At 45.7% G+C, this 27,669-nt stretch overlaps 1 protein-coding gene and 1 long non-coding RNA gene across 11 annotated transcripts in view; one reads left to right on the top strand and one right to left on the bottom strand.

Annotated features, from left to right (window-relative positions):
* Positions 1-96: 96 nt before the first annotated feature.
* The window catches only part of LOC126868462 (3-phosphoinositide-dependent protein kinase 1), a 407,826-nt gene continuing 380,253 nt past the window's right edge, over positions 97-27,669 (bottom strand). For 8 of the 10 annotated variants that reach the window (XM_050623970.1, XM_050624053.1, XM_050624135.1 and 5 more), the window contains 3 exons: positions 5,859-6,104; positions 4,152-5,534; positions 97-4,060 (listed from right to left, as the gene is read on the bottom strand). In XM_050623970.1, coding sequence (XP_050479927.1) covers positions 3,950-4,060; positions 4,152-5,534; positions 5,859-6,104 — 1,740 coding nt within the window. In that variant the 3' untranslated portion in view covers positions 97-3,949. Of the gene's footprint in view, positions 4,061-4,151; positions 5,535-5,858; positions 6,105-11,615; positions 11,961-19,014; positions 20,654-27,669 lie in introns of those variants that run through there. The other 2 variants (XM_050624313.1, XM_050624624.1) reach the window with 2 other exon arrangements.
* On the top strand, positions 13,797-16,067 carry LOC126872010 (uncharacterized). Its single transcript, XR_007691815.1, has 2 exons — positions 13,797-13,937; positions 15,105-16,067. It is a non-coding gene; the product is annotated as an uncharacterized LOC126872010 (long non-coding RNA).

Raw genomic sequence — 27,669 nt, 5'->3', positions numbered from 1 at the left:
AATTTATTGATTCCTTTTAACTTAATATATAGGAATAAAACGGTAATTTTCAAACAGGATAGGAAAGGTTATTGGTAATTAAATAACACATAGATATGCGATATTTCGGAAAATTTACTATAAATAAATTTGATGTTAATATTAATAGGTTGTATCACCTATAATATCAATTACATACTAACTATTTACAGAGTCTTCTTATCCAATGTGAAGTATTTAATGTGTATAAGTAAACCGATGTGTAGGTGTACGCGTGTAAGTGTACTTTAGTCTGCATACATTTAATAATACTGCAATTAATAGTTGAACCGTCCTTGTTACGCCGAAACGGTAGGCATTTGAATAATCGCAAGGCCTTGTTGTTATTGCTTGCGTAGTTTACATTAGTGCATTCGAATGTTTTCTTTTCTTACATACACATATTCTTGCTTGATCTTTTTAAGTATTCGTTCTTCCCTCTCGCGAGCGTATAAATTAAATTAGCTAGATCTTTTGCGTCGAATGACACTCAACAAATACACTAGAAATTTTCTTTAAGTTCAGTTAGAGCAAGTGAACTATAATAAAAAAGGAGGTAAGCGTCGCCCTTTGGGGTTAGGAATCTCAAGACCAGTCTCCAAAACCGACGGAAAACTATTTAATAAGCGACCATCCTTCCCCTCGACAGGAGCCAGCGCTTAGGAAAAATTTACGCATTTCCATCAGAAAGTTTGCAACGTCTACATAAAACGTAGAACCTACAAAGTTTACAACAATGGAAACGCCGGTGTCGCACTCCGTATCAACGACCCATGATTAAAACGATTCTCCGGGTTGATGACAGGGTAGTGAACGCATTCTTTCTTCGGAAAGGAAGCAGCTGGTCGAGGCAACGAGGAACTATAATATCGGACTCGGCCGTGAAACAGCGTCGCCGCGTCGTCTTTGTTAAAGCAACATTTCGCATGCTTTTTAAATTTTGAGAATGTCCTCGACACGTGCTTCGTTTTGACAGAAAGACTGCGTGTGTTGGTGCTTCATTTTACCTAACGCTACCGAAACGCTATTCTGCGGAGTACGAAGAGTATAAGGATTAGGACGGGGAGGGGGCGGGGGTGTCAGCGGCAACAATCATCGAATACCTCCTCCTCGCGATCGATTCTCACTAGTTGAAGAGAAAGAAACGACGAGGGTGGACGATCGTCGAGCCTATGCGCCCCGTTTTAACCCGCAAGCACCGTACGTGGCAAGCCAAAAGCGGTCATTTTGAAAAGCCACTGGGCACGAGGACAATGTTGATCCATAAACGAATCACCATTTTTTCGAGCGTACTCACGCGGCGTCGCAGGCACGACGACCGAACCACCCTCCATCGAATACTTCTCCGAATACCCTGTTTAAGTCTCCCTAAATATCGCGAGGAGAACGTGGGGATTATCATGCGTTTATAGTACAACGTGTAATGAAACGGCGCAATCAAGTCGTGGCAAAGGTAACGTCAACAAAGTATTAAACCTAAGCGCGTATTCGGCCTAAAATCTACAAACGAACGTTTATACACGATTTTCCTAACTACTATTCACAATTCATAAATATTTTATATAATTTTACGCGTCTATGTGTGTATATATATATACCTTTTTATATATATAATTATATATGTATATATAGAATATTTATGTATAGATAATATACAGCTGTATCGTACACAGTCCGGCCATGACTCGATAGCGCCACAAAGTCGAGGAATAGCGTTTCGGCAAGTCGACGCGATAAACGTGGCAGTATTATTTACAAAATACCTAAAATTACGCCTAAAGAGGATAGAGAGTAATAATATAAGTTACAGAACGTATTATAAGCACGTGCATGCGTATATACACGCGACGAGCACGCATTCGTATGCGTGTATCTACGTATGCAACAACGACGCTATGATAGGGATAGTAATAGGTATAGTAATAGTAATAGTAGTAATAGCACTAATAATAATAGTCGCAGTGGTAGTAGCGGTACTAGTACTAAGTCTGTATGTGAACGCCTACACGTAAACGAAGCGTGTGATCCTTACTAACGCGGAAACGTAAACTATAAAAAATAAATAAACGTAGGACAATTACGGCGAATAATAAATTAAGAAAAGATCGCGCGTGAGAAAAAAAAATGAAAAAACAAAATCGTTCAATTAAATACGTCGACAGTTACGAGGGGAGAAAAATACTTATACGTTGGTAATACGATGAAATAATTAATTAATATTGTTAACTATGTTACTAAATATTAGAAACTTAGAATAGTAGTAAGAACGACAACGACGATAGCTTGAACGCAACGAGTGTAGTAGTGTATGTGTTTGTGTGTGTGATTCTCGCAAATCTAAACGGGATACTACTTCTCTTAAAGCTACCCTTTTTAAAGGATTCTATTTCCTAACTACTTAATTTATAGTGTTCAAGTGCCAAGTCTTTCACGGGAAAAGAACAAAAAGAACACTCTTCCCATCTCCACCGCTTCTCTTTGTACAACAAACGCTAATCTTCTTCTCTTCTTGCATCTTTTTCTTTTAAACTACTAAACATTACTTCCAATTAAGAGCTAAACAATGTTTTTCTAGTTCCCGGCTATACACATTGTTCGATCGCGTCCGCGAGGGCCAGATCGGAGACGAAGAAAATCGGACTAAGAAACGAACGTAAAAACGCCGTGGTTGGACAACGATTTTTGTACTTACAAATATATAGAACTATGTATAGAATTAGTATATGCTTTACGAAGCCTGCTCTTCGTGACATCGCGCTAATATTTACAACGTACCGAGGAGGAAAAGGGGTAACGAACAACGAGAAGAATACTGTAATATGAAGAGAGCAAGGGATCCAACGGAATAACGCGCAACATTCCGCAAATCCCTTTCAGGCAACGTAAACTATTTATTAAAGCTGCAAAGCGGCAATGTTGTCCCCCACTGCATTTTTTTATCTTTTTTTGGTTAACTTCGACTATATAAATTGATGTCCTAGATTCGTAAAATCGACAGCGAACACAAAACTATCATACGAATCACACATTGTCACTCCGCCGTCGTTTTAACTTCTAAAAGAACTCGTCTGTATTTTTCTATGTAATTTTGGCTATATTTGGAACAAAATTGCTACATACTGCCACTGCTTTAAACGCGAGTAATCGACATACGCCTGGCTTCCGTTTACGTTGGTCTAACGTTAGTTAGTATAACTCTTTTTGTTCCTTTCTTCGTCAACCAGGTACTACAGTTTCTCGTTTCTTCTCCCAAAGAGTTACGAAGCGTCGATTTAACACGATAAAATTTTGATTGTGATGTCCCGATTACGTGTCACGAATTATAAATAACAAAATTCGCGCGGATGAACGACTTTATTTTCCTTTCCCCGTAATGAAAGTAGTGGGCAGCCAGGCGACCTCGATCACGAACGTTATGTCACAGGCAGCGCTTAACATTGTGAATACACACAGTTAAAACCTTGGCTAAAAATTTCGCTATTCCTTGTGTGTTCACGTGCGAGGAACGTCGTGCAGCTTTTTCAAGGTTCCGCGAGTTCGATAATAAATAACAAAACGTAACTAGTGAAAAAACCGGCAATCGCACGATTTCGATAACACTTTTTGTGCCTTTTGTATATCTCTTCATTCCTCTGTATTTCAACAGAAGTCTACTATTATCTAAACATTTTGTATTTTTATCTAGAAAATTTTCCTAATCTGTACACAGTGCTTTGAACGCGTTAGAAAAACGCTAACCTATTCTAGAATGTACCTCTCCTAATGCCAAGTTACACGCTAACAAACGATCTAAATAAACGCCCCCTCTGGCCATAAACAAATTAATAATACATCGATGATCGCACCTCGCGGACATTGTTATTACCGTAATCGGTGAAACGTTCATTTGCTCTGTTCCATCCGAAACGATCTATGTTCATCAGTCTTTTGTTTAAGCGGTGGACTCCTGCAGGCCGTAGTAATGGACTCGCATATTCTCGATCGCTCTACACCACTCCAATGCGAATCCTTCGGGATCTTCGAGATAGTACGTTCTGTTTGGCTGTAACAGGTAACGACAGCAAATTATAGAAACGTCGTAACGAAAATGTCAGTTACAAAGAGAGAAGCGCGACCACGAGAGAGAAACCTACCGTGTGGACGAAGAAGATCTTGAAGCTCTTCGGCTCGACCCTAAGTTCCGGACTCCAGGGTATCTCGCCCTTCAGCACCATGTTTACAGAATCGACGTAATATAGGTGTGGTCCGGTAGTGAGCAGGAGCATCCTTCGTCTAGCAAAGAGACCTTTCCTCTTGTTGACGAAGCCCTGCTTCAGTATCAGGTTGCCCTCGACGAAGCAGTCCCACTGGTTCGAGGCACGTTGCTTCTCTAGCCGGTTTCTGATCTCCTCCGGCGTTAGATCGGCGATGTTACTACCGTCAGCAGTGGTCCTCGTTCTTCTCGGTTTCTCGACGACCGTACTGGGTTGCGCGGGTTTCTCGCGCTCGGTGGTGGTATCTTCATCGTCGTCGTCGTCATCGTCTTCGCCAATGCCCAGACCAAGAAGCCTCGTGAGCTGTTTGTCGTCGAGGCCGGGTTCCAGATGATCGGGAACCCTGTACTGCGACCTAAGCTCCTCGTTCTCAGAGGTACCGGGTAGGTAGGGATAGATCGGCGGTGGTGTCTGCTCGTGGAGGGTTTCAAAGTCGACACCCTCGAAGAACGGATGCGCCCTGATGCTGGGATATCCGGCACCATGTTCGTCCTGGGCACCCAATCTCTGCGATGGCTCGAGCACCAACAGCTGACTGACGAGGGATCTCGCCAGCTCGCAGAATCCGTCAGGGATTTCGTACTCGAGTTTCAGGATCTTTTGGAATATCATGTACTCGCTCCTAGAGCGGAACGGTGGCAGACCAGCGACCATCTGGTAGATTATACAGCCGAGGGCCCAGAGATCGGAGGCTCTGCTCGTCTTGTCGGTTAAGAGCTCCGGAGATACGTATTGGGCGGTACCAACGAACGAACCCCTGCGTTCTCTTCGGTACGGTTGTTGCTGCTGCTGCTGTTGCTGCTGCTGCGAATCGTCCGTTGCGGGGTGCGTTACCACTGTCTCCGGGTCCTTGAGAATCTTCGCGCTACCAAAGTCGGTGATGAGCACGTGCATCTTCTCGTCCAACAATATATTCTCCGGCTTGAGATCGCGATGGATGATGCCGAGCCCGTGAAGGTACTCGAGAGCGCGAAGGATCTCCGCCGAGTAGAACTTGGTACACTCGATGTCGAACGAGCCCACCTTGTTGATATACGGCAGGAGCTCACCGTTTTTCGCGTACGATAGAACGAAATAGAGTCTTTCGACGTCTTGGAAGGTGCAAAACAGGCGCACGAACGAGTGTTTCGCGCCCGCGAGCATGTTTAGCACCTCCTTCTCCCGCTTCACGTACTCCGTTTTCTTCTCCTTGATGATGTGACGCTTATCACACACTTTTATCGCGTACTCCTTCCCAGTATGGATATCTTTGGCGAGGTAAACCTACGGAACAATCGAAACAACGTACTGATTAGATCGATATTCGTAGCGTACGCGACTAAACATAATGGGGAGTAAAAATGGGGAGTAAAAATAGGGAGAGGAGTTGTTGGGTTGCGAAACAGAAAAACTTTCAGGGACAACTGCTACTACTGACGCGCCATACGAGAGAAACTTTCTTCGTAACAAGGGGAAAGTTTGAGAGGAATCACATCGAGAGGGTCCGAGACCGGCGACACTTTTTTCTTGCCCCCTTTTCTGCTCTCTTCTCAGTGTAATTCGGAGCTTTTTAATGATTTAATCGAGTTAACGAGATAATACACTTACGGTGGAGAAGCTTCCCTCGCCGATCGCCTTGCCAAAGATGAAGTCCTTGGGAGTCCGCTTGTGCGTTGGCGGGTTGATGGTGGTAAGGGCCGGGTTCGTGGTCGGCGAAACCCGGGGCGCCAAGGTGTTGGGTGGCGCTACCACGCCATTGGTCACGTCGTTCGTTGGTGGAGACATTTTGGACACCGGCCCCTCCACCGTTACTGCCGGCTGTGGCGAAACGGTAAGCGCCTGGTTCGCCACACGCTGCAACAAAAACGTCAACGACTTGATTACTTAGAGTTCGCTTTTTGGCATCCTACGATTTAGTGATATGACCAACGTTTGAAACAGATAGTGGCAGCAACTTCGCCCTCAAAAAGTGTCTTATGTACGTCAAATATTTGCAATTACATGGGTTTTTTGACAGGTGTGTAACGTGATCAGTAACGGTTACCAATCGAGGCAACACTTTCCGTAAAATACAAAAAGAATTCGATGATAGAGTGATAGTAAGACGTAGAGGCACGAACTCTTGTCCGAACACTTAATTCTACTCTCATAGGCCAATGGATCAGCCGGTACCAGGAAATCAGGTGCCGGAACTGACATCAGCATTACGGACACGTGGCTATGTCGCGCAGGTCAGGCTGACGGGCTCGTTTAAAAGTCCTACCACCTGACGATCCCGTGCCAAACGAAAGCGTCCAAAATGTCACGCATTGTAGTTCGTATCCGAGGCACGTTGAAAGATCAAGGCTACGTGTGACTCGAGTGATTCGAGCAAAGATTGTGCAATGGCAGACGACTTTCTAACGAATCTACGGCATAATCGGCTTACGGACACGACTGTAACATATTTCCCTTTATTTACGAGCGTGTAACAAGTCAAAGTATCGTCGAACGCGATTTAAACGGCTCTTGCAGTGGGAAAATTGAACAAGACTAGAAAAAGATGGGACGACGAGAAAGAGAAAGAAAGATTCTGCTGCTCACGCACACGAACGTGATTTTTAAGCGGTGATCGCTTCATTTCCGGTCCGAAAGACGATCGCGCCCCTTTCGCTTGCCGCTTCCTTCCTCCCATCACCATTGTGTACTTCCGTCCAAAGACGGATCTCGCGTTATACCGTAGCCGCCACAAAAGAAAGGAACTAGTTCTCATCCTCGAACAAGAGAATCCGGATGATCCTCCGTCGAAATGCTCTCTTTTCTTCTCTGACCTTCCCCCCTCTCTTTCTGCGTCTTCCCGCTCCAGCAGAACGGTCTTTGACCGTTTCCCAAATCTGCACGCCCGTTGACTCCCCAAACAAGCTTTCCGCCAAGCAGAAGACACAGGAAATCCGCGTTGCGAGAAACCTTTTGCTAACGGTGCGGGTAAATATCGACGTCTTAACGAGATGCCATTGCCAAAAATGAGCGATCGAAGATGCAGAGGGAGAGAAGATGGTGCCAACAAAGCGAAGTCGTGACACAATGCATCGCAGATACGATAAATTCCCGTTCTCATTTTTCAGAGATCTTCATCGATCATTTCGCACGAATAAGGAGGCAACTACATAACGGAAGACCCGCGACGTACCACGTTCGATGCGCGTAAACTCGAAGAACCAACCGACTATTAAATTCCTCGTAAGTTTCGCTACGAATGGTAAACAATCTCCGAGCGCGATTCTCGGATTACGGTGTTGTTAATAAACCTAACCATGAAAGGTTTCGACGAATTAATCAAGGAATTTGCAGCGGCCGTAGCGTGGACGGCTCCGGGAAGGCTCCGTGAACCAGAGGAAGAGATCGTAAACGAGAGAAGGAGGAATTTATATTTAGACGATGAAAACGCAAGTCGGCAAGGCCCTTTCTTTCATCCTCTTTATCTACCTTTCCTCGTTCTTCTTTCCAGGCCGGTTACGAGGCGGGCCCCATGGCGTCAACCATCCGTGTCAGGACGTCGACCTCGTCGAGCATTTGCCCGAGAGCCACCCAGCGGCCCTACTCCCTCTGCTTGGCTGGCTTTCGCTTCGCCCCGCTAGTTTATTTATTTGCTTATCTATTCCTTGGTCCCCTGACTCTCGTCTACTTCTCATACTCTCTCTTTCTGCCTTCTACTCTCTCTCTGTACACCGAGCAAAGGGGATAACCACCGACCGATACCGCAGGATAGAGAGCAGCGTCGATCGCTAGATATCAAGGAGAGAAGTCTCGAGCAGAGGGGATTCGGATAATCGATATACCGACTAACTTCCACTAGACGACCTCGCAATTTGCTTAGATCATATAGATATATACCGTTTGAGAATATCAGAGAGAGCGCGCCTCGTTTAAAATAAACCGCTCTCGCGTAAGATAAATGTATGTGCGAGCGCACGCTCAATCTCGTTGGACCTTTTTCGCGACGACGTGATATTTCGATTCGTCGATGACCCTGCGACACTTTTGCGTCACGTCCCTGCCTTGTCTGAAACGGACCTCGAGGACGCGGTCTGTTTCCGTTTGAGAAGAGAATGCAGAGAACGCGTCACACAGCTCGAGATGTATGACCTCGTCGTGATAGAAAACGAAAAAAGGAATCGACGGAGCTACATCGCGGGGAAATTTGCCGGAAAATGAAAGCCAAACCGATTGTAATTCGTAATCGATCTTCTAAAAACGAATAAGTTGGCGCGAGCGTCCGTTAAACTCTTCACCCTCTCGTTCTTTCGCGCGTGTGCTCCTCTCTATCCTCCCGCGATTGCTGAATCACCCTGTACACACAACCCAGCAGCATTCCAACGGACATTCTAATTTTAGCCTTGCTCGTCTCGTCTCCTTCTCTCGCGGACAAGCGCATTCTCTGTCCGCGCGCCTTATAACGTTCCACACCGTTCTCCGCCTCTCTCGCTCTAGGTTCACGAGGTTATGTTTTTCATGCAGCCTGCCGAGTGCTGCCCTCTGCCGATGGTACGCGACACTTTCCTCTCTTTTCTCCTTTCCTTTGGTGTACAGAGACTAGACGAAGCCAGAAAGACGAGCACAAGGGGTGGCAGAAAGAGATGGAGAGCAATGATCGGTGTAACCCCACCCTGTCGCATCGGGCTTTTTGCCGGCTACCAGAAGGGACTACGCCTATTGGCGCAGGCGGCCAGCACTTTTGCCCGTGAATGAGATGTTTTGCATTCGCAGACGCTGAGAAACGTGTCGCGCACGGGCTGTGCGACTAAATTGGAACACGCTACGGCCCGAGCTGCCTCTTCGAGAGAGACTAATAAAAGGGTCCCGCGAGAAACGGCGTCGACTCTCCAGCAAACTCGATTTCTCAACCAAGAAAATTAATGCCCTATAAGAGAGTGTCCTTTGTATCGACTCCCTGTGCACCTGATCTTCGTTTACTCGCACGAGTTCACTCGATCTTAAAGCGCTAATACAGCTACACAGAATACTGCTCTTAAAGCTTCAAGATGCGTTTGTGCTCGAAGCACTTGTCTCGATAGAGAAGGAAATCAACATCGAACAAAAAAGCAACAGTCGTTCTCGAACATTGTATTCCGACTTTGTTGCAAGGCAGAGGATGTAACAATAACGTTTCTAATCTTTGTATTACCGTTATTGTCATCTTGCTTTAAAACATCTGCCTATAAAGGAAAAGCACATTCACAAAAGCAATGCCGTTAGCGTGCAACAAGGTGCAAGCGAATCTTTTATCGTAAAAGAAAACGATTTGCCTTTATAAAATTCATTTAGCGGAAGAGCATGATATACTATTCTGGGATTGTTTACGAGTGTCACGCGAAAAAAATGTTACTACATATTGCACAAGCTTACGAAGGGATATCGTGAAATCGTAAACACCGTCTGTCGAATTGCTCCGGAGCTAGGACAACGTACAGCTAATCGAAATTACGACACGGATGCTACCGAGGGAAATCAATCTTGCGCGCGAATATTTACACGTATCGACGTCTACGGACGTTACATCGTAGCGATTCGAAGAGCATTCGACATAACGTATATTTGAAAAGCATCCTGCGTATCATTAACGCGCGATCGTTCCAGCTTTTTATTTCTTCTGTTCGAATACCGTAGAGAGATAAGCGCGTACCATCGACAAAGATCGAGCTACGTCGTGACCAACACTGCCACAAAATTGTTTGCTTTCACATCCTATCGTATAAACACGCGGTCGATCCAAACATGTTTTTTCGGTCGCGAACCCCGATCAACACTACGAATGATCCCTCTCTCGCTCTCTTCGTCCGCGCTCGAGTGTAGTGGAATTTTGCGATCACACCGAGTTCACGTGTACCAAGCTATAACGGCTCGATCTCGAGACCGATTCTCACCACTTCGATGCTTTCCAGCATTCCCAACGATTTATTCCCATTGCCGAAATACGACGGATACGCGTTATTATCTGCGCGATGCAGTATTTTGACGCACGCCAAAATACATACAATGAAACCGATATAAGTTTCTCCTTGTTTTTCGTTTGTTTTCACATTCCAATTGTTTTTTTTTTTTTCTTATATACGAATATAAATCGCGAATCAAAATTTTTTTTTTTAACGTCAAGGTAATTCCAGACTTATATTTCCGTCGATATAACGAGTATTCGTATGGACCGCTCGTTTGCGTTCTTAGCCACAAAAGCAATTGTTTCCGTGTTCGCGACTGTTTGGAACGGCGATATACATATTTTGTAGCTGGTAAATAGACGTGTCACTGAATTCTTTCACTGGATCGCGACCAAGTATCAAAAGTGGGAATCTATCTAAAGCGGGAATATTATTCCTTGGCTGACACGGACAGAGAGAGCACTATTTCTATAGAGAATTCGTATAAAGTTGCGTTCGACAGTGAACGTAAACAACTTTCGAACCGCGTCGTGATTACATCGCCTGTTTTGGAACCGAGAGCTTCGGGCAAATTTATTTAAAATTCGAGCGAACGTAAATTATTCATGCTTCGAGGCAGTGTGTTAACCTCCTCTTTCTATCACCTCTTTTTCGACACACCAAATCTGCATACACTGTTCTTTTCCGTTTCAGAGGTGACCAAAATCTTATCGAAAAATCTCCGCTTCGATCATCATTTTTCAGTTCGAGGAATTTTAAGAAATTCCGACGACGCGTCGTCTTCTTTCGAAATCGCGCGAGAGAGAGAATTCTAGCGACCTACGGGACGCTTTGACATTTTGACGCGAGATTAACTCCGTGAATTTTCCCGCCAAGGAAAAAAATCAAGGATCGAACAACCGTGATCAGCCGAGTCGAGCATGAAAGAAAGATGAAAATTATCCGATTGCAGCAACGAAATAATTACCGGTCACTGAGAAGACGCGCCTTTTGAGTACAAAGTTACCACACTCTCCTTGTCGGGAATAGTATCGCGATCCGTGGGAACGTTGCTTCGGACGATTCTCAGATATTTGACTGAACGGAAGAATAGAATGGTTCTAGGCTTGCTTTGTTCGCGGAGCAGGTCGAACATTTCGGCGGATTTCCACGAATGATAAACAATCGAGTTTCGTTGAGACGCGATTGGCTGAAACGCGCTAGCCCATTGTCACGACGAATAATTCCCTAAGCGACACTTCGCGAGGATCTGATCAAACGATTTGTAAACAGGAACAAACGTTCCTAGAGTTTCCCTCTGTTTCCGCAAGAACAGGCACTTGGACGGGAGTTGCCGCGCGGCGTCACACTCGATCACACCTTTCGCGGACTGGTTCGTTATTTTTCTTCTTTATCTAGCGCGCGCGCTCTCGGTTTACGGGATTGTCGTAGGGGTGTATTTTCTTCTTACCTTGAATAATTTTTTAAGCCTCCGGTAGCCGCGATGTAATCGCGACACGTACTGCTTGTTGGAATCCAGTTTGAATTGTTAAAGCCACAGTTGCGGAAATAAAATTGAAGAATGGAAAATTGAAGAAACCAAAGAACTGTTTTTGCTAGTGAACTCTCGTAAAACCGGGTATGTGTCGCGACTGTTCGTTACAGTTATGATGCGAATTTTAGACAGCGTCTCGATTATGTTTCTTTCGAATCAGTCTCGGGTACATATATACATACATATATATGCATGCGCGGGAACCGAAGAACGAAAAACACGTTCGTGGCCGTTGAGAGCCGTTCGCTTACTGAATTCTACGCCTGGCGTGTCCCGGCTGCTAACCCGCGCTTTCCCCCCACCATTGACCACTCGTTGGCGGCAAGCCTCCCCCCAACTCGATCAAGCCCCACCATGCGTTTTTCCACCACCCGAACACCAAACCCGCATCCGGGAATGATGGAGGGGAGATCGAGGGGTAGCGATCCGTCCACCTCCAGCATTGATGGTAATCTTACCGCGGATCGTAAAGCACGCTTACCCCTGCGGTCAAGTGCGAAAATTGCAATGAAAGCATCGAGACACCTTCAGTCTTTCTCTTCTTTTCTTGTCCCACTGGTATGATCGTTTTTTTCTTTTTTTTCACAACACCGTGGAACGAAAAACAGAAGACAGAGGACGCAGGGATAATATCATTTTCTTCTGTCGTGGTTCCGTTAAATACCTTCGGGGAGATATTTTCGAAATCTCAAAGATTCGTCTACCTGCTCGAGAGGACTAGTCCTTTGGAGAAGCGAGTTTGTCGATAGTGGCACGACGCAAAGGAAATATTTGAAAAGAATTTCTGTCGCGTGGCATTTCGAATCGAAACGACAAATGCTACGTGAAATTGGAGACAAACGTTTCGATACCGCTGCGATATCGCTGCGACGATTTATGAGCGTATGCTTGAACGAATAGAATCGGTGCAGGGAACGTTAGAATGTTAAGTATTTGACAACACAAAGCATTGTGTCGAAGAAAGCAGCTCGAGACAGAGTCATTACGCATTCCTGGCATACGATTACCCCGAGGCGTCTATTTTCTTTTGCATTAAAAAGATAATGGGACCATGCAACGAATGAGTTTCTCGATAACGGATAAATTCGATTCTTCTCTAAGATTAGTGCACTATCGACAGTAAACACTGCGGATAGTTTGTCATCATAGTCAAACGTTCACAACGACTTTACGTGCGAATTTGACCACCGCCTAAGGAGAAGAGAAAAAGAGGCGCCGTGGTGGGGACTCGGATAGATGACCGGTAGTAGGGGACGGCTGGGGAATCCCGTGGAGTGCGCATGCGCGACGATATTGGTGGGGTTACTCAACCGACGGCGCCAGTATTCTCATCCCCCTCCCAACCCCGTCGAACTTCTGGCTCGTCGCGTCGGTGCTGTTGCCTTGGAAGGGAGGGCATGGATCACACGCGCACAGTGCCCTGTCTCTCTCTCTTGGTGTGTTTGTTTGTTTATAGTCGCGTTCTGGGAAATACCCGATGCGAGTAACGGACTCTTGTGCGCGCGGAGGCTTGCACTCCCATTCTGGCGTTGCATCCGGTCGGTTCTCCGCGAGTATCCCGACGAATGCTTTCCTTAGTTCTTAGTATTCTTCTTTACCCTGCCACTTAGCATTCCCTCTTCCATAGCTGCTTAAACGCTTATCCTTTTAAAGCCTCCTTTACGTTTATTCATTTCGTCTCGAATGTGAAAGAATGAGTTACGCGTTTTTCGCTAACTCGACCATTCTCTAACCATTAGTATCCGTTCGACGTCAATTTCGAGTTACCGGTCGAGTTTTCTACATCTTCGTCTCTTTCTCCCATTTTTCTTCGATTACCTGTACGTGTAAAGGTGGTCATGTGGTCGAACACATTCCGAAGATATTGATACAGTTTACTCTGTGAAGAAACAAGCTTTCGGTATTTTCCCTATCACGTTTGTTGATTATTGGTCTATCGTTTGTTGGCAGTTTTGAAAACACCGCGTGATAACCTAATCACGGCACGCTCGATACAATCGGGCACGCAACAGACCGATAAAAATTTTATCGCAACACATTCTCTCGAAAAGTAGTTCACGCGTAATCTCAAGAATGCAGTACATCAACCACGTTATTTTTCGTTGTGTGCGGCCCTACCTATACGTATACGTGTATCTACAAATCGCATAACAAATATTGTACGTACAATGGAATTGTGTAATGGTTGCTCCGCGGCGCCGCACGACGGAAAATCGTGACGCCTCTCGAACGATAAAGGTAGTTATCAAATTGACAGTGTCATTTTATAGGAAATCAGAACTGCAACTATATTTATCGAGGTTTTAAGAAACAGTTGCACTTCTATTTTCATGTTTGCTGTTATGTCAGATGACAACATACGAGAAAAAGAAAAACATGCAAGAGAGGACACGAGATTATCAATTTAAGCATAGAGTTATCAGCGTTGACGAGGTTAAACATTTTCGTGCTTCGTTCAACGCCACTTGTTTAATTCGAAGCCATGACGAATGGTTCCGCGCACCGATGACAATGGTCGTTCATTTTGCAAATCTCGGTTCATTTGTTCGTGCAGTCGAACTACGGAATCGTCCCTGTTGCTCGTAAATGCCTGGTCGAGCGATATTTGACGACAGGCTGTCTCTGCTATACCGATTAATATTACTGTCTAGTCCATTTAATAATAAATATATATTGTTGCCCGACGTTCAACCGCTAATATCTTGTTTACTTGCCCCGCGGCGAATCTTCTTGCACACAAAATGGAATGCAACGCAACGACAAAGTCCAGCATACCAGGAATGGTTTCGCAGTTGTTGACTCTTCCGCGAATCAGCGGACATTATCGTTTCTTTAAATGAATAATTGCCTGTTGTTATATCGTCGCAGCAAGAGTCAGCGTCTAGTCATCCGCGGCTAGATGCATATACATATTTTGATCAGCCGGATTTCGGACCGATTTACTCCTCTTCCATTTTGAGTCATCCACCTGCCTACCTTGAATATTGATTTCAAAGGAATCGCGATCAGTTTGCCTTGAATCACGGATCGCGACGTACGTTATCCGCTCTCTTTCGAAAATTTCACTTCGAAGCGTTTCGTAATCGCGCCAACTTGTTCGAAGTAAATATGTACATATGTATAACGGCGTGCGTTAGACACCGATCAAAGTCTTGCGATGCAAGGCGTGGAAAGATTTGATCGGCCGATCTTGGAATACGGAAGAGTCATCGAGACCGAACATGACTTAAGTAAACAAGGAAAACGCGGATGGAAAGCGCAAGCGTGATCGCGCGTCTCGTGCACTCGATCATCTCGCGAAATGACTGGAAAAAGAAAAATTTTTTATCCGGATAGGAGGTTTCCGCTTAATATGTCATGCAGTCATCGAACTTGGAACGCTATTATCGTGATCGTTTGTTCCAGTGCCTCGTCGCAGTGCAAATAATCATCCGCCGCCGACCAACTGGCGGCACACAGAAGGCAAAATACAACATGGCGGAGAGAGAGACGGCAGAGAAGCCTCGTGACGTGTTACCGTTGCTACATAATTAGCGCGCGAAAATAGATTTTTGCGAAACGAGCCGAGCTCCGCTCTGGTATGTCAATGAAAACAAATCCTTGTTCCCCTTTTTTCCCCTCTCCTGCTCCCTTTCTCTTTGTCGAGGCCTGGTAGCTCAGGCGAAGGCCGCCGAATACTGAAATATACACGCCGTTCGGAATAGTCGAATCATTGTTTGCTCGATCGAGTCCTCGGTATCGTTTTGCTTCTCGCCAAACCGACCTAGCTTCCGAAATAACAGGCACGGCTTCCCCGCATCTATCTATATCCTGGTCCTCGAAACCTACGCTCCATCGAAAGAAATTCATTGCAGAAATTGAACAGAAACTTGACAAGCGGTTGTCATTGTTTTAGATAGCACCACTAGCGTAGAATTGAAGAAAAATCGTAAGACAGTGATTAGTGGAATTTAACTCTCGAGGATTGCACTGCGAATCGCGGCAATCAAAGCACAACAAGGTTGTATAATATTTTAACAGTTAATATAAATGCTTATATGTACTTATCATCGCTCCCCTACGTGCAGGCGGTGCGTATAAAGCAATAAAGAGACACAATTGTGCAAACATATAAATGTAATTGGAACAGTTGCGACACGTGCGGCCTTGTCTATATAATGCAGAAAATTTGCATCGATATCCGGCAAAGAAAATTTATCCTTTGATCGTTCTAATTTCCCGTTGAACGCCGTCATTTCCATGGGAATATTAAAAAAGCATTTCTGTGCTCTTTGAAGCAAATATGAAACCGAGGTACGACATTACCTTTGTATCGTTATTACAACAACACTCTTCAGCAAAGCACGGAAAACAAATTTTTCTTTTCGATCTTACCGTGTTTTGAAATCTAACAACTGAACTGTAACGATTATGTAATGCGTCATTTTTTTCACATGTTCGGTGATAGTCGATAATGGTAGATAATAGTTGCTAGATAGAAATTGCAGATAAAGTTTAGTGTTCCTGGTAGAATGTCGGTGCGCTTCGATGTGAAAGCCTGTATGGACATGGTGCATCATCTAGTACAATTTTGCGCGACCGATGCTAATATCGGTGGCAGAAAATTGCTGGAAAATCAGCCACGAACCCGCGAGTGACTGACTAATCGTCGAAGAATGGACGTTGTTCCTTGTCCTATCTGTTTCTAGCGAGAGAAACTTTATATGTACTAGCCTCGTAGAAAGATTGATTCGCTATCTCATGTTCTGAACATGGGCCAGAAATCCAATGCGCTTTTTCAAACTGAAAGGTTATTTTTCATTCTACCTGAATGTAACAGGTTTCATACGCCAAGCTGATATTAATTGGAGACTTCTATTTTACGCGATCATTTTAAAGGTGGTTACATTGAATCGTATTTTGTGTACATACTCGACGATAGAGTTCAAAGAATAGTAAACGCGCTTCTTTGTCTTAGACAAACAGAATAGATTAGACACTCGTGCATGCTATGCAACGCGTGGGTGATTAATGGTTTATCATACAGGCGATCGTTATGCGAATCACTTGCGAACCAATCGCTAAGAAATGATCGCGGCACGACGCTGCGCGGCTTTCTTAAAACGTAATATTGAGATCGGTCGGAGGACGAGTAAGGTGCACGGTGTCGCGTCATTCGACGCGCGTGTCATAATAATAAGCGGTGAAATGATAGCGAGCTTGCCCACCTCGCCTTTGTTGGATCGAACGCAGGACGACGCGGGCAAGAAAAACAGTCAGGTTCGGCAAAATAAATGGTCGACTAATTAATGAATGCACGAGCCTTACGGACGTGGCGCAAATAAAGGAGCGCCACCGGCGTCGCCAATAAAACAATGATTTCAATCGTTGTGGGCTGCAACAGGAAAGCATCGAGATAATCGGTCCGTCCTTTGGCTAAGGCTAAGCCGGCAACATTTCGAGACTAAAAGGTGACTTTTTGGAGAAATCTATAAAGATTCCGTTGAGAAACACCGTCGGTTATTTATCGTTGGTAAAAGAAAGGAAGAAGGAAGGTGCGGTGTAAAAAGATGCAACGAGGCATTAACTGGATAAAAAAAGAGGGATGAAGGGAAGAAGGCGAAACAAAGTTGCTCGCGATCCGCCGAGCAATTATAATTGATAGCGGGTGGGATACGAAGTACTAGTTGCCGGTAGAAAAATTTCATCGTTCCGATGAAGAGCTCGCACCAACGTGAGAAAGAAAGAGAGAGGTGACATTAAATAGCTATTATTAACAGCCGTCCAGACGGTCGTTACGATAGCCAGGACGCTTGAAATTACTCTAATTTCCACGAATCTGCCGTGGAATGAGATGCAAATTCCCCTATTTATTTTGCTGGCGATCTCACTCTTAATAAGGCCACACAATGTTGCCTCGCGCCAGTTCCGGCCGTGTGTAGTGAAGCCTTGTAATTTCCCCTGCTAATATGGAGCCTCGAGTTCTGACAAGGTATACACGCGAGAATGGCCGGTTAGCGAAATTTCAATTTCATAGGTTCGGCCGTTCGTTCGGTTGTCGACGAACGCCTGAACGGGCGCGCGGCGTGAACCTCGATTAATCGGTTTCTCGCCTGGCGCGTTTTCAGCCACGCACAACCGAACGGTATTCGTCTCGTTGTTATCAGCGAACGATCGCGTGGCGAGCAGAGAACAGACCCTGGTCCGACACGGATCGACGTTCGTGGCGCGTGAGCGCAATCGCGTCAGATCTGATCGGTGAATTCCAACCCGATCGCCGATTGCAGGATCTAGCGCTTACGTGACTAATTAGTTGGGAATTCGAGCGAAATCGCCAGCCTGCACTCGATAGTGCGTTACGAAGGTATATCGATAAAGTCCACCGAATGACGTTTTATCGATTACATCGTACGCGAACGGTTTCAGGAGGAGGGGGTGGAGGTGCAGGTAGCGGAAGAAAAAGAATGGAAAAAACGATGCCGGCGGTCCAGAGAAGAAAGAGAGCGAGAGTACGCGACCAGATTAGAGCTAACAACGCCTTCGTGCGCGCTCTGTCTTGTGAACGCGTGCTACTCGCGCGACCGGATAGGTCGTGCTTACACCGGTGACATTAATTTAGAAATCGGACCAATCACCTCTCCAAACGCGTTCCACATTCTTTCAGTCAAAAATCGCATTTATCAATTTTCGTGCTCAGTATTTATCGAATTGGATTACTTAACTCTTCGATAAGACGCGACAACATGCAATAACGATTTTGGGGTCGAAGCTGCGCCGATATACGATATACGAGTATATACTGCCGCAACGATAGAATTCTTTCGCGTCGAGAAGTAGTACATAGTTCGGCTCCAAAATAATAACTGAGATGCAACGATCCACGAAAGCAATGCATAGCAGAACGATCCTCTTGCCCGTAAAGGGCCTCCGCCCGTAAATGGTCGTCGCAAACGCAGGAACAAAAGTCAATAGACGGGTGCACGCGTGCTGCACGGTAATTTTCCTACTGGAGGCGAGATCGAGACAACGTCTCGTCGCGATCGCATGAATGGAAAAAACAAGGGTGGGGATTAATCGAGGAGAAACCGGATAGTGGACGTGCGGAAGAAATGCAATTAGAAAAAGAGAGCAGCGGGGAAATATGGCAGAGAACAATGCGAATAAAGCGAATCGACCACGAGCGAAGTGCCGCGGCAGCCAGAGAGGAAGAGAGAGAGAGAGAGAAAGAGAGAGCAATGTATCGCGGTGACCGATAATGCGAGGCATGGCCGTCTGGCAATAAATAAAAAAGTATTTGTACCGTTTATCGGCTGTTTACGACGGCCTGTTCACTTACAGCAATATAGTAAATCGCGTAGGCTGCGTGAATCATTGGTGGCTGGGAGTCGGTCGATCTTCGAACCTCATTCATCAGGCAATGTTTCGCTCGACCTGTCGACGAGGGCGCCGATTATAGTTATGGAATTTCAGAAATCACGATTCTTAATTAATCCCCGAAGCGGAGAGCTCGCACTTGGGCCACGCGATCCACCGATAAGGTGCACGTAAACGAGCAGGGAACAACCACGCCAGAAATATACGTATAACGTCTGCAAATCGTCTGACCGTATTTCGATTCCCGAAGCGAGACCGTCTTTATCTGGGCCGGCGGAGAACGAGGTTACCTCCAACAGTACACGGCAAATACATACTTGGTTTGTTGCAACCGATTCGCTTCTTTACATTCGGGATAACAGTAGAACGATCGACGACACGATTAACCGCGACACGAGTTGCAAGCGCCACTTGGTATCCCGGTAAGAGCATCGTTAGACCGCTGAAATTATAACATTCCACCGCGTGTTATCTCGCTTATCGTCGCTGTTGGATGCGAAAAGAAAGAACCAATACCGATACTCGACCACGAACATCCGTTAATATCACTTTTAGACGAAAATATATCGTTTATCGAACGCCTAATCGTCCTGCGTGTATCGTACGTTCCTTTATATACATACATATAAATCCGCAAGCAAGGAAAGATAGTGCTCGCGTAACAATCTGTTATGTCGTTCTTAATCGGGAAACAAACAACAATCCGTTTGTGCGGTTGTTGCCACGTTCGAGTAAACAGCCGAGGCCAGGAAAAAAATGTACACGTGCGCAAAGTCCATTTATAACATAGAGCACCGTATCTACGGCTCGCGGTCGATACTACGATTGCGGTAAATAAGTTTACGACCCACCACCAACTCCCCTTACACCGTTCTATCGTTCCCGAACGCGTTTGCGAACAATATACAGAACTTGGTTCGCAAATTAATCAGTCAGTCAACGACGAGCGAATTCTCCTTCTCGCGAGTCACCGTCGACGAGCATGTTCGTGATCATTTACGGTATCGTCGCGATCTCTTACCGAACAAAACTATCCACTGTCACCTGATACTAATAATAGCGTAATAACGGGGTCCTTTTATTTATGACACTATTACACAACGAGATCAGCTTGAGCGGCCTACGACCGAGGCGCCATCGCATCTGGCTACTTTTGAAATTTGTGTGGTCGTCTTGTTTCGCAAATTAATGTCACGGTCACTCGTGACGACACACATATTGCGATAGATACGTTTCTTGGTGCACACTTTGACAACTGTCGGAAAATTCCGTTTACGTGTAGCAGCATCCTATTTACGAGAAAATCACCGAGCACAGGAGAGACTCGAAGTCACGATGTTGCAAGTGATGGAAATCAAGAACGTTCGACCGATAAGTTCAAACGACGAATTATCATCGTGGTAAAGTCGGTCAAGCCAAATCCTTGTAATCTGCTTAAATTCATCTCACGGTCCAGAGTCGTTCATCGTTCGTCGTACACTTTTATCGAATCACTCGATTCGTTCGTTCTGTCTTTACGGCCGATCGTAGTTTTTAAAAACCGCGGAGCTCTCGCACGAACGAAGGGATAGACGACGCGGAATGATCGCGCTTGCGACTGTCGGGTCGTTTCGATGCGTTCGCATAACATGGTCGTCTCAATGGCACGTGTTTACTGTCGCGATGCCAAGCGAATTTTGGCCGCGGCATAGTGGGCCGAAGGCTCGTTTGTCGTCGAAGCTTTCTACCTGACAGCTAATGGCCGCGTGGATGATTAACGTGATCGGATTAAGGGTAATTAGAAAATGAAGCTTGTATCCGTTCAGCTGCAGCCTCGCTGCTTTTCCTTTTCAAGTTCCAGCGGACAGGTTACGAATAATATCTTAGTTTCCTTTCACGGACCGTGTATCTCTTTCCCGAGGGAGCGGCGAATGATTATGATTAGCGAATGTGTCTCTATTATTTGAGAGACAGTAATTATGAGAAAATGTAAATGGCTTTCTAATCAGACGATTCTAGAACTAATTTCGAATCACGTGCCTAATGATCGATGGTCATTGGAACACGAGTGTCTTGACCTTCTTGTCGATGATTAATGAAAAACTGGTTTTATATATGCTTATGCACGTAGCAGTCGAATAGTTACACTTGCCGCATACCTTGTTTACACGATCAAACCAGGAAACGAGACGTCCCATTTCTTTGCTCGACACGTTTCCCTCGAAAGCATTTGCAAACTTCGAGAAAGAAAAATTCTTGCCTCTCCGAATGTAACCAAATTTATCACGTGTAAAATCAAACTTTCGGTATTGCTAACTTTTAAAACAAAAAAGGAGCGATAAAAATGTACTTGTTCGAAGCAATATTCAAGGCCGCATTTCCGAAGGCGCAGAGGTTAACGCAGCGTGTCAACACGGTAACTTATTGGTACAACGGTGGAATCTTTGATCGATCGTAGGTGGCCGTCTATTCTTTGGGCCGACTTCCGTCCCGGCACCCCGTCCTACGGTCCGTGGACAGAAACGGACAGGTACACAGGGAGGGGAGGTCGTGTGGGTGTGCCACCGCGCAGGGGATGACCTGATTTGTATTCGCCGACAGAACGTCGTTTGCTAACTCGATGAAAACCCACATCTTCCGAGTTTCGTCGATTCCGTGTAGCTCACGCTTTGAATGCGCAAGCGAGCGAATTGTTTTAACGCGAACAAAGGAACGTGTAATTTTCCCCCAAGTTGCCCGTCGTCGCACGAAACGTCACGATCGAGCTGTGAACTCTGTGCGCGAATTGGGAAGCAAAAGTAAGAAAACAGTTACTCCTACGAACCATTTGGATGTACCAAGGATCCAAAGCAATCGATCTGTGTCACTGGAAAGACTGTCTCGCTCGATAGTCAAAATCGTCGGAGATCGAGTTGGAGTTCGAATTACCTTCTGACAAAAGCACATCTGCAACCATGTTATTCGGACGGTTCCACAGGATCCAATCGGAAATATTTGCTTCACCATGACTTTGTTCGTCAGCAACACTTTCTCCAGACAAATTCCTGTTCGTGATCCAAGTTTTCCCAAACAAACCTCGAACGTAGTATTGCGGCACTGACTAATCTTCCACGATAAAACGATACGTCGTGTATGTTTGTTTGGTCCGATAATGACAACGCGTCCACGGTATTCGAGAGGTTTAAATTCGCGCGTACTCAATGTGCAACGTCGTAGCCGCGAAATGAAAATATTTTTTCTTTTCGAACAATATTCCACTCGAGGACTTGCAGTCGAATCAACGTTACTGCACGTGCAGCGACGTGCGTCATCGCGAGCGCGCTTCGTCGATAATAATGAGCCGCCAAATCGGCAGAACGCGACACAATAGCGCTCGGCTACGTCACGCGGATTAATACGGGATCGAACCACCTGCGAAGCGCGACTGATTAACGATCGAAGCACGATCCGTTACACGTCTGAGGCAAGCCGTAGCCCGTTATCACCCTGCCGCTTGTCGTAATCGTCTTTTTTTCCCTCTCGTAAACAGTCAAACTCGGAAGCTAAGCAACGCTTTGGAAAAGTTTGAGAGAATCAGTGTCAAAGGGTATCGAAGATCGACTGATCGCGAACCTCGCCGATTGTCGCCTCTCGTGCGAGTCCGATTAACGAGCGTAGAAGATGAAACTGTAACGATCTCGAGTTCGGAGAATTCTTAATCCGGCGTTCGATCCTCTAACTCTTTGGATATAATCTGACCTACTTTCCTCGAGTAGCGTTCAATGACTTTGCAAGTTTCGCTAGGAAGTTACTGATCGAATTTGATGGTTACATGTGTGTAGAATGTACAAAAAAGAGAAAAGAGTCCGACGATTTAATCCAACAAGTTTGCGACGCGTTCAACACGGTGCAATCTTTCACCGATCGATTCGCAAAAGAAGAAGAGAAATTACAGGACGATTTTCGTACGGGACGTAGAGGCACGAATTTGGGCGGATGGATGTGCGTTACGCTGGCGAGGGTGTTGCTCGTAAAGGAGGCCATAAAAGACGGTTATAAATGAAGCCGCTTGGCACACAAATATTAATAGCGTAGATTAGTTAAAGGAAAAATAGGAACACGTGTTTACATTCGCAGATCGCATTTACGACGTGCGTTCGCGTTCGCGGATTCCTATGACGTAACTGACGTGAGCGTATGCACGACCAGCTGAAAAATATTTGCTCTCTCAACGAGACGGTCGATCTTTTTCGTCAATCATCCTGAGATAGAGGCACGCCCGTGTATACTCGCTCGTGTTGCTCGAATTCAACGTCACGAGCGAGGAAAATTTGCGAACGAAACGCCCCAAGGTAACTACGATAAGTGGATGACCAAACGACGGATCGGCATTTGCCCATGTCATCGATGACCTCGGGTAATCGATGCAAGAAGAAGTATCTCCCTTGTCGGAAAAGGCCATTCTCGAAATTTGTCTCGATAACGATCGGTAGACTTATCTTGAACGAGCTTAAACGAAACAACGATTAAGAGAGTTACAGGAAGAACGAAAACTGTACGAACGGGGAAGCGACGACGAAGAGGGCGAAGAACACGGGGTTCGTTCGTTTTAACGAGGTTGATTCGTTTTATTACCGGCTGATTGCGCGGAGCGGCGAATCGCGAGTTTCGGCTCCGGCCCGGCGCGATGGATTTGTAAACAAGGCCACGCGATGAGAAAAAAAATGTATTTTTAACGAGGCTGATTGAGAAAGGTGCGTGAAACGAGCGTGCGGTTTTTATTCGCGCCGCGACGATGCGTCGCCGCGAGAAACATCGGTATCCAAGCAAAATCGGCGGATCGGCACGACCTCTGAAAAATACGATTCTACGTAATAACACCGACAATAAGGACATTGGCTTTGCCGCACTGTCTGCTCAAGGTGGTTCGCGCATAATAACGCGATTCGTCGAGAGGTGCGTGGGCCTTACGAATACCATATTCCTTTTTAATTATAAAGAGAAGCGGCGTGTTTTTAAAAGCTTTGCTTTTAACACCAAGTTGTTTGCACGAGCCGTAATCGTTTTTACTGTGGGTCATTCATTTATTGCGCAGCATACGTTTCTATCGTAAGCAAAAAATCACGGTGGCCTTGTTATAATAGCATTGCACTTTTTTCCTTCTAATTATTTCGCAAACATCGAAAGTGCTTGAAACCAGATAAAACCAAGGTAGCCGAAAGAACCGTAGAATCAAATAGAATTCAGCAGAAGCCTCGAACCTCGAACGTAGCCACGAGTTGTTCGAAGTAATCGCGGCGTGATCGCGCGAAAATTGGCCCATTAATTGCCGCGATTCAGCCAGCTGCTAATTAAAAGTACACAGCGGCATTTCGCAAACGTTTCTCGGGGAGATTCTCTTTTTCGAAGGACAGTTCTGTGACCGGTTTTCTTCTCGTATCAACGAGGCACTGGTGCGCAACTGGTAAACAACGCTCGTCAACACAATGCACCAAGTACCTAAACGGCCCTCCGCTCGAATCCCGATGAAATTTCTTGGCGCTTCCTTCTTCGCTTCACCGAGACTACATCGATGGCAGTTCTTCGAAGGCCGTCGATCGACGAGAAATATATTGAAATTTATTTTTGTCAGGTATCGCGCGTCGGAGAAGCCGAGATCGTTCGTGCAACGAAACCAAGTGGCCAGTATGCGAGCAAAGGATAACGACCGTTGTACAAAAAATATGGTAAAAATCTTTGCGGCGGCGTAAATATTTTTTTACGTTGGCGAAATAAATGCCTGGATTAAGGAGAAATCGAAGGCAAGTTCGCCTCGTTCGTTTCTTCTAGCTTCTTATCTCTCGGTTAACGAGCGAATCGACGATGCGTTGTCGATGCTGAACCGAGTTTCGGCTCAAGAAGTTTCGCCACGAACGAAAACAAGATTACGCAGCGACACTGTTTCGTCGAATTGCGCGAATGAAAATATTACGTGTTCGATGGCCGGCCAGCGGAGATTGCAGGTGAGATTGCCGGTAAATAAACGATCGCTAAATGAAAACAATCCTTGACTGACCATGCTAGGGTATCTCTGGTGACGCACTTCCAGCGTCGATGCATCTTATCTGTGATCTCGTTCACACGTTTCCACCCAAGATCACGCACGTATCTTAAAATCGAAGGTGAATCGCGATATTTTCCTTACGCGTGGCACACTTCGGCAGTTGCAAAGTTCGAGCAACACTTCGATTAATTCGTTAAGTAGCCATCGAGGTGTGTATCGCATTGCACGTTGGTGTGGAGTAACAAGTACTTTGCCTCGCAGTTGACGATCCAATGATTCTTTTGCACACGACGTTTCTCAAAAATAACAAGACGCACACCAAGCGAGTCGATTTCCTCGCTCGTTTCGCAATATTTGTTCATCTGCTTTTCGTATTTATCAGTTCATCTGCAGTTATTTTTGCCCACGCGAAGTTTAAATAACAATCGGTATTGATATCCATGCTCGGCAGTTGCTCGCTTGTTTTCACATCGATTTGCTTGTACAACAGAATCGCGGGTAATGGTCGAAATAACACACGGGCAAACATATGAAAAAAAGGAAAGCTGTCCGCGCCATTCTCGCAACAACGGCAGATGCTTCGCATACCAGTAGAAATTCAACTCGCTTCTAACGTTATATTATGCCATAAAGTGCGGTCTGTATTATGCACACGCACAGGACGTGCATGCGAGCCGGTACGGGCGAGAAAGGCGAATAACGACAATCGTAAACAATGCCCCCGGAAAGTCCGTAAGCGAAACAGTGATCGAGTCCGAAGAAATGGCGTTCCTCTTGTGTTTCCGTAACGACGAGATTCGATCGACGGAATTCGTCCTACGCGAGAATGACTTCGAAGAGTTTCATTAACTTGACGCAAATGTCTTTGTAACGTCACGGAAAAAAGCTGCTATTGGAGGTGTACGTTTGCACATACATTTAATCGAAGCACATTTTCACTTCGATCTTCCTCGCAACGAGCGAGAGTGGAGAACGTCGAAGACAATAATAAATTTAAATATCAAATGACGCAACTCTCGATTTGTTTGTTTAATTCGTTATCGACGGTGTCACGAGGCAGTCACTTGTACCGTATGTACAATTCGTGGGCCGATTTGTCCACGATCACGCGAATGCCAACATAGCCGTTTATCGCCAGCCTCTAACGTAAAAAAGCTACAATGTGTCTTCGCGGCGTCTAAAGACAGGCTCGCTTTTGGTTCGCTGCCGACCGATTAAGTCCGACCAAATTTAAATACTCGCACGATCGTGAGCGTTTTTTTTCGGAACGATAAAACCACGTGCCGTTTTATCGGCAATCGTTATCAGTTTCGTTAACATTCTCCACAAATAGCGGGACTATGCGTTCACCGTCGGTCAACGTTGCTCGCCAACGTTGCGGAAAACGTCCGCGCGGTTCGCGATAATTTCCCGCTACTGATTTTCCCTTTGGAACGTTCTCAGAAATCAGCGGACACTTCGAAACGCGATACTCGTGACATCCGGAAGGAAATATTTATGCCGGCGACGTCGCTACGGATTGATAAGGATGCCGTGCGACTCCGAAACGAAATTCGCCGTTGCTCGATAACGTCGCTTACTTTTTCACGATCATAGAGACTCGCGTCGCGCCGTACCTTGTCGCTTGAGTCTCGTATATGCATACGCGGACACACTCACACGGACGTGCAATTGCCACGCTTACACGCGCGAATGGACGATATCGCCAAATGTTTCTGTTCGTAATCCACGGCAACCACGCTGGAAGCCTGTCAAAACGTAATATCGGATTTCCACGTAACATTTTCCATTAGTCTGGCCAGTGTGCGACGTCAAGTCGGCAAACCTACTCATCAGGATTGGAGAGGTTATCGGGTAAAACCGCCTGGTACCTGGCAAAATCTCTGTAATTTCGACGACACCGTTAGACACCGTCCGACAACGAGTCTGACCTTTGAACTATGACGTTGCGCGCGTCTTTCGCTTTGTTCGCGTAAACTTCCATTCGGCGGCTGGCCGTCGAAGCGTCGAATAGCCGGAAATCGCGATATACTCGGGTTTCTAATCGAGCGTTTAATTTCCTTCGAGGGAATCCTGATTGCCAATAAATTGATACACTTTAAAATTAATATCCGCGTGCGTTCGATGCTCGCGAAATTACGCGATGAATCGATTAATGGCACGCGAATTATCGCATTGAAACCATCACGGAGATTGCGATTTCTCATTAGAGACCTTGGATCGTTTGATATAAGGAGTGCGAGTGCGTTCCTTTCGATGCGAAAACTGGCTTTGTGTCGAGAGAAACCTGTTATTCGGTCGAATATTAGCTATGTGCATCCAGTGACGTCGGAAAAAGTAACGAGCGTGGAAAACGGGAAGAGCGGCGAATCGTCTGAAAATACGTGAGGAATTTAGCTTCTCCGGCAACGTTCGTCTCGTTGAAACGCCTCGTCACCGATGGAACAAAGATCGTTCACACCTTCTGTTTCCCCTGTAAGCGGCCGCAGACGATTGTTCGTTGCTTTGTGTAACGACCGTTATTGGATTCCGGAAGAAAGTCGCAAGGAATAATCCGTTGGCACTCGTTTGTGTTTCGCGGTTAATACATTCACCATGGCAAGCATCCATCATTTC

Source organism: Bombus huntii, chromosome 1 (genome assembly GCF_024542735.1).
Source record: "Bombus huntii isolate Logan2020A chromosome 1, iyBomHunt1.1, whole genome shotgun sequence".
Taxonomy (NCBI): Eukaryota; Metazoa; Arthropoda; class Insecta; order Hymenoptera; family Apidae; genus Bombus; species Bombus huntii.
The sequence above is the reverse complement of the archived record's forward strand: the minus strand, read 5'-3'. Positions and strand labels throughout refer to the sequence as shown.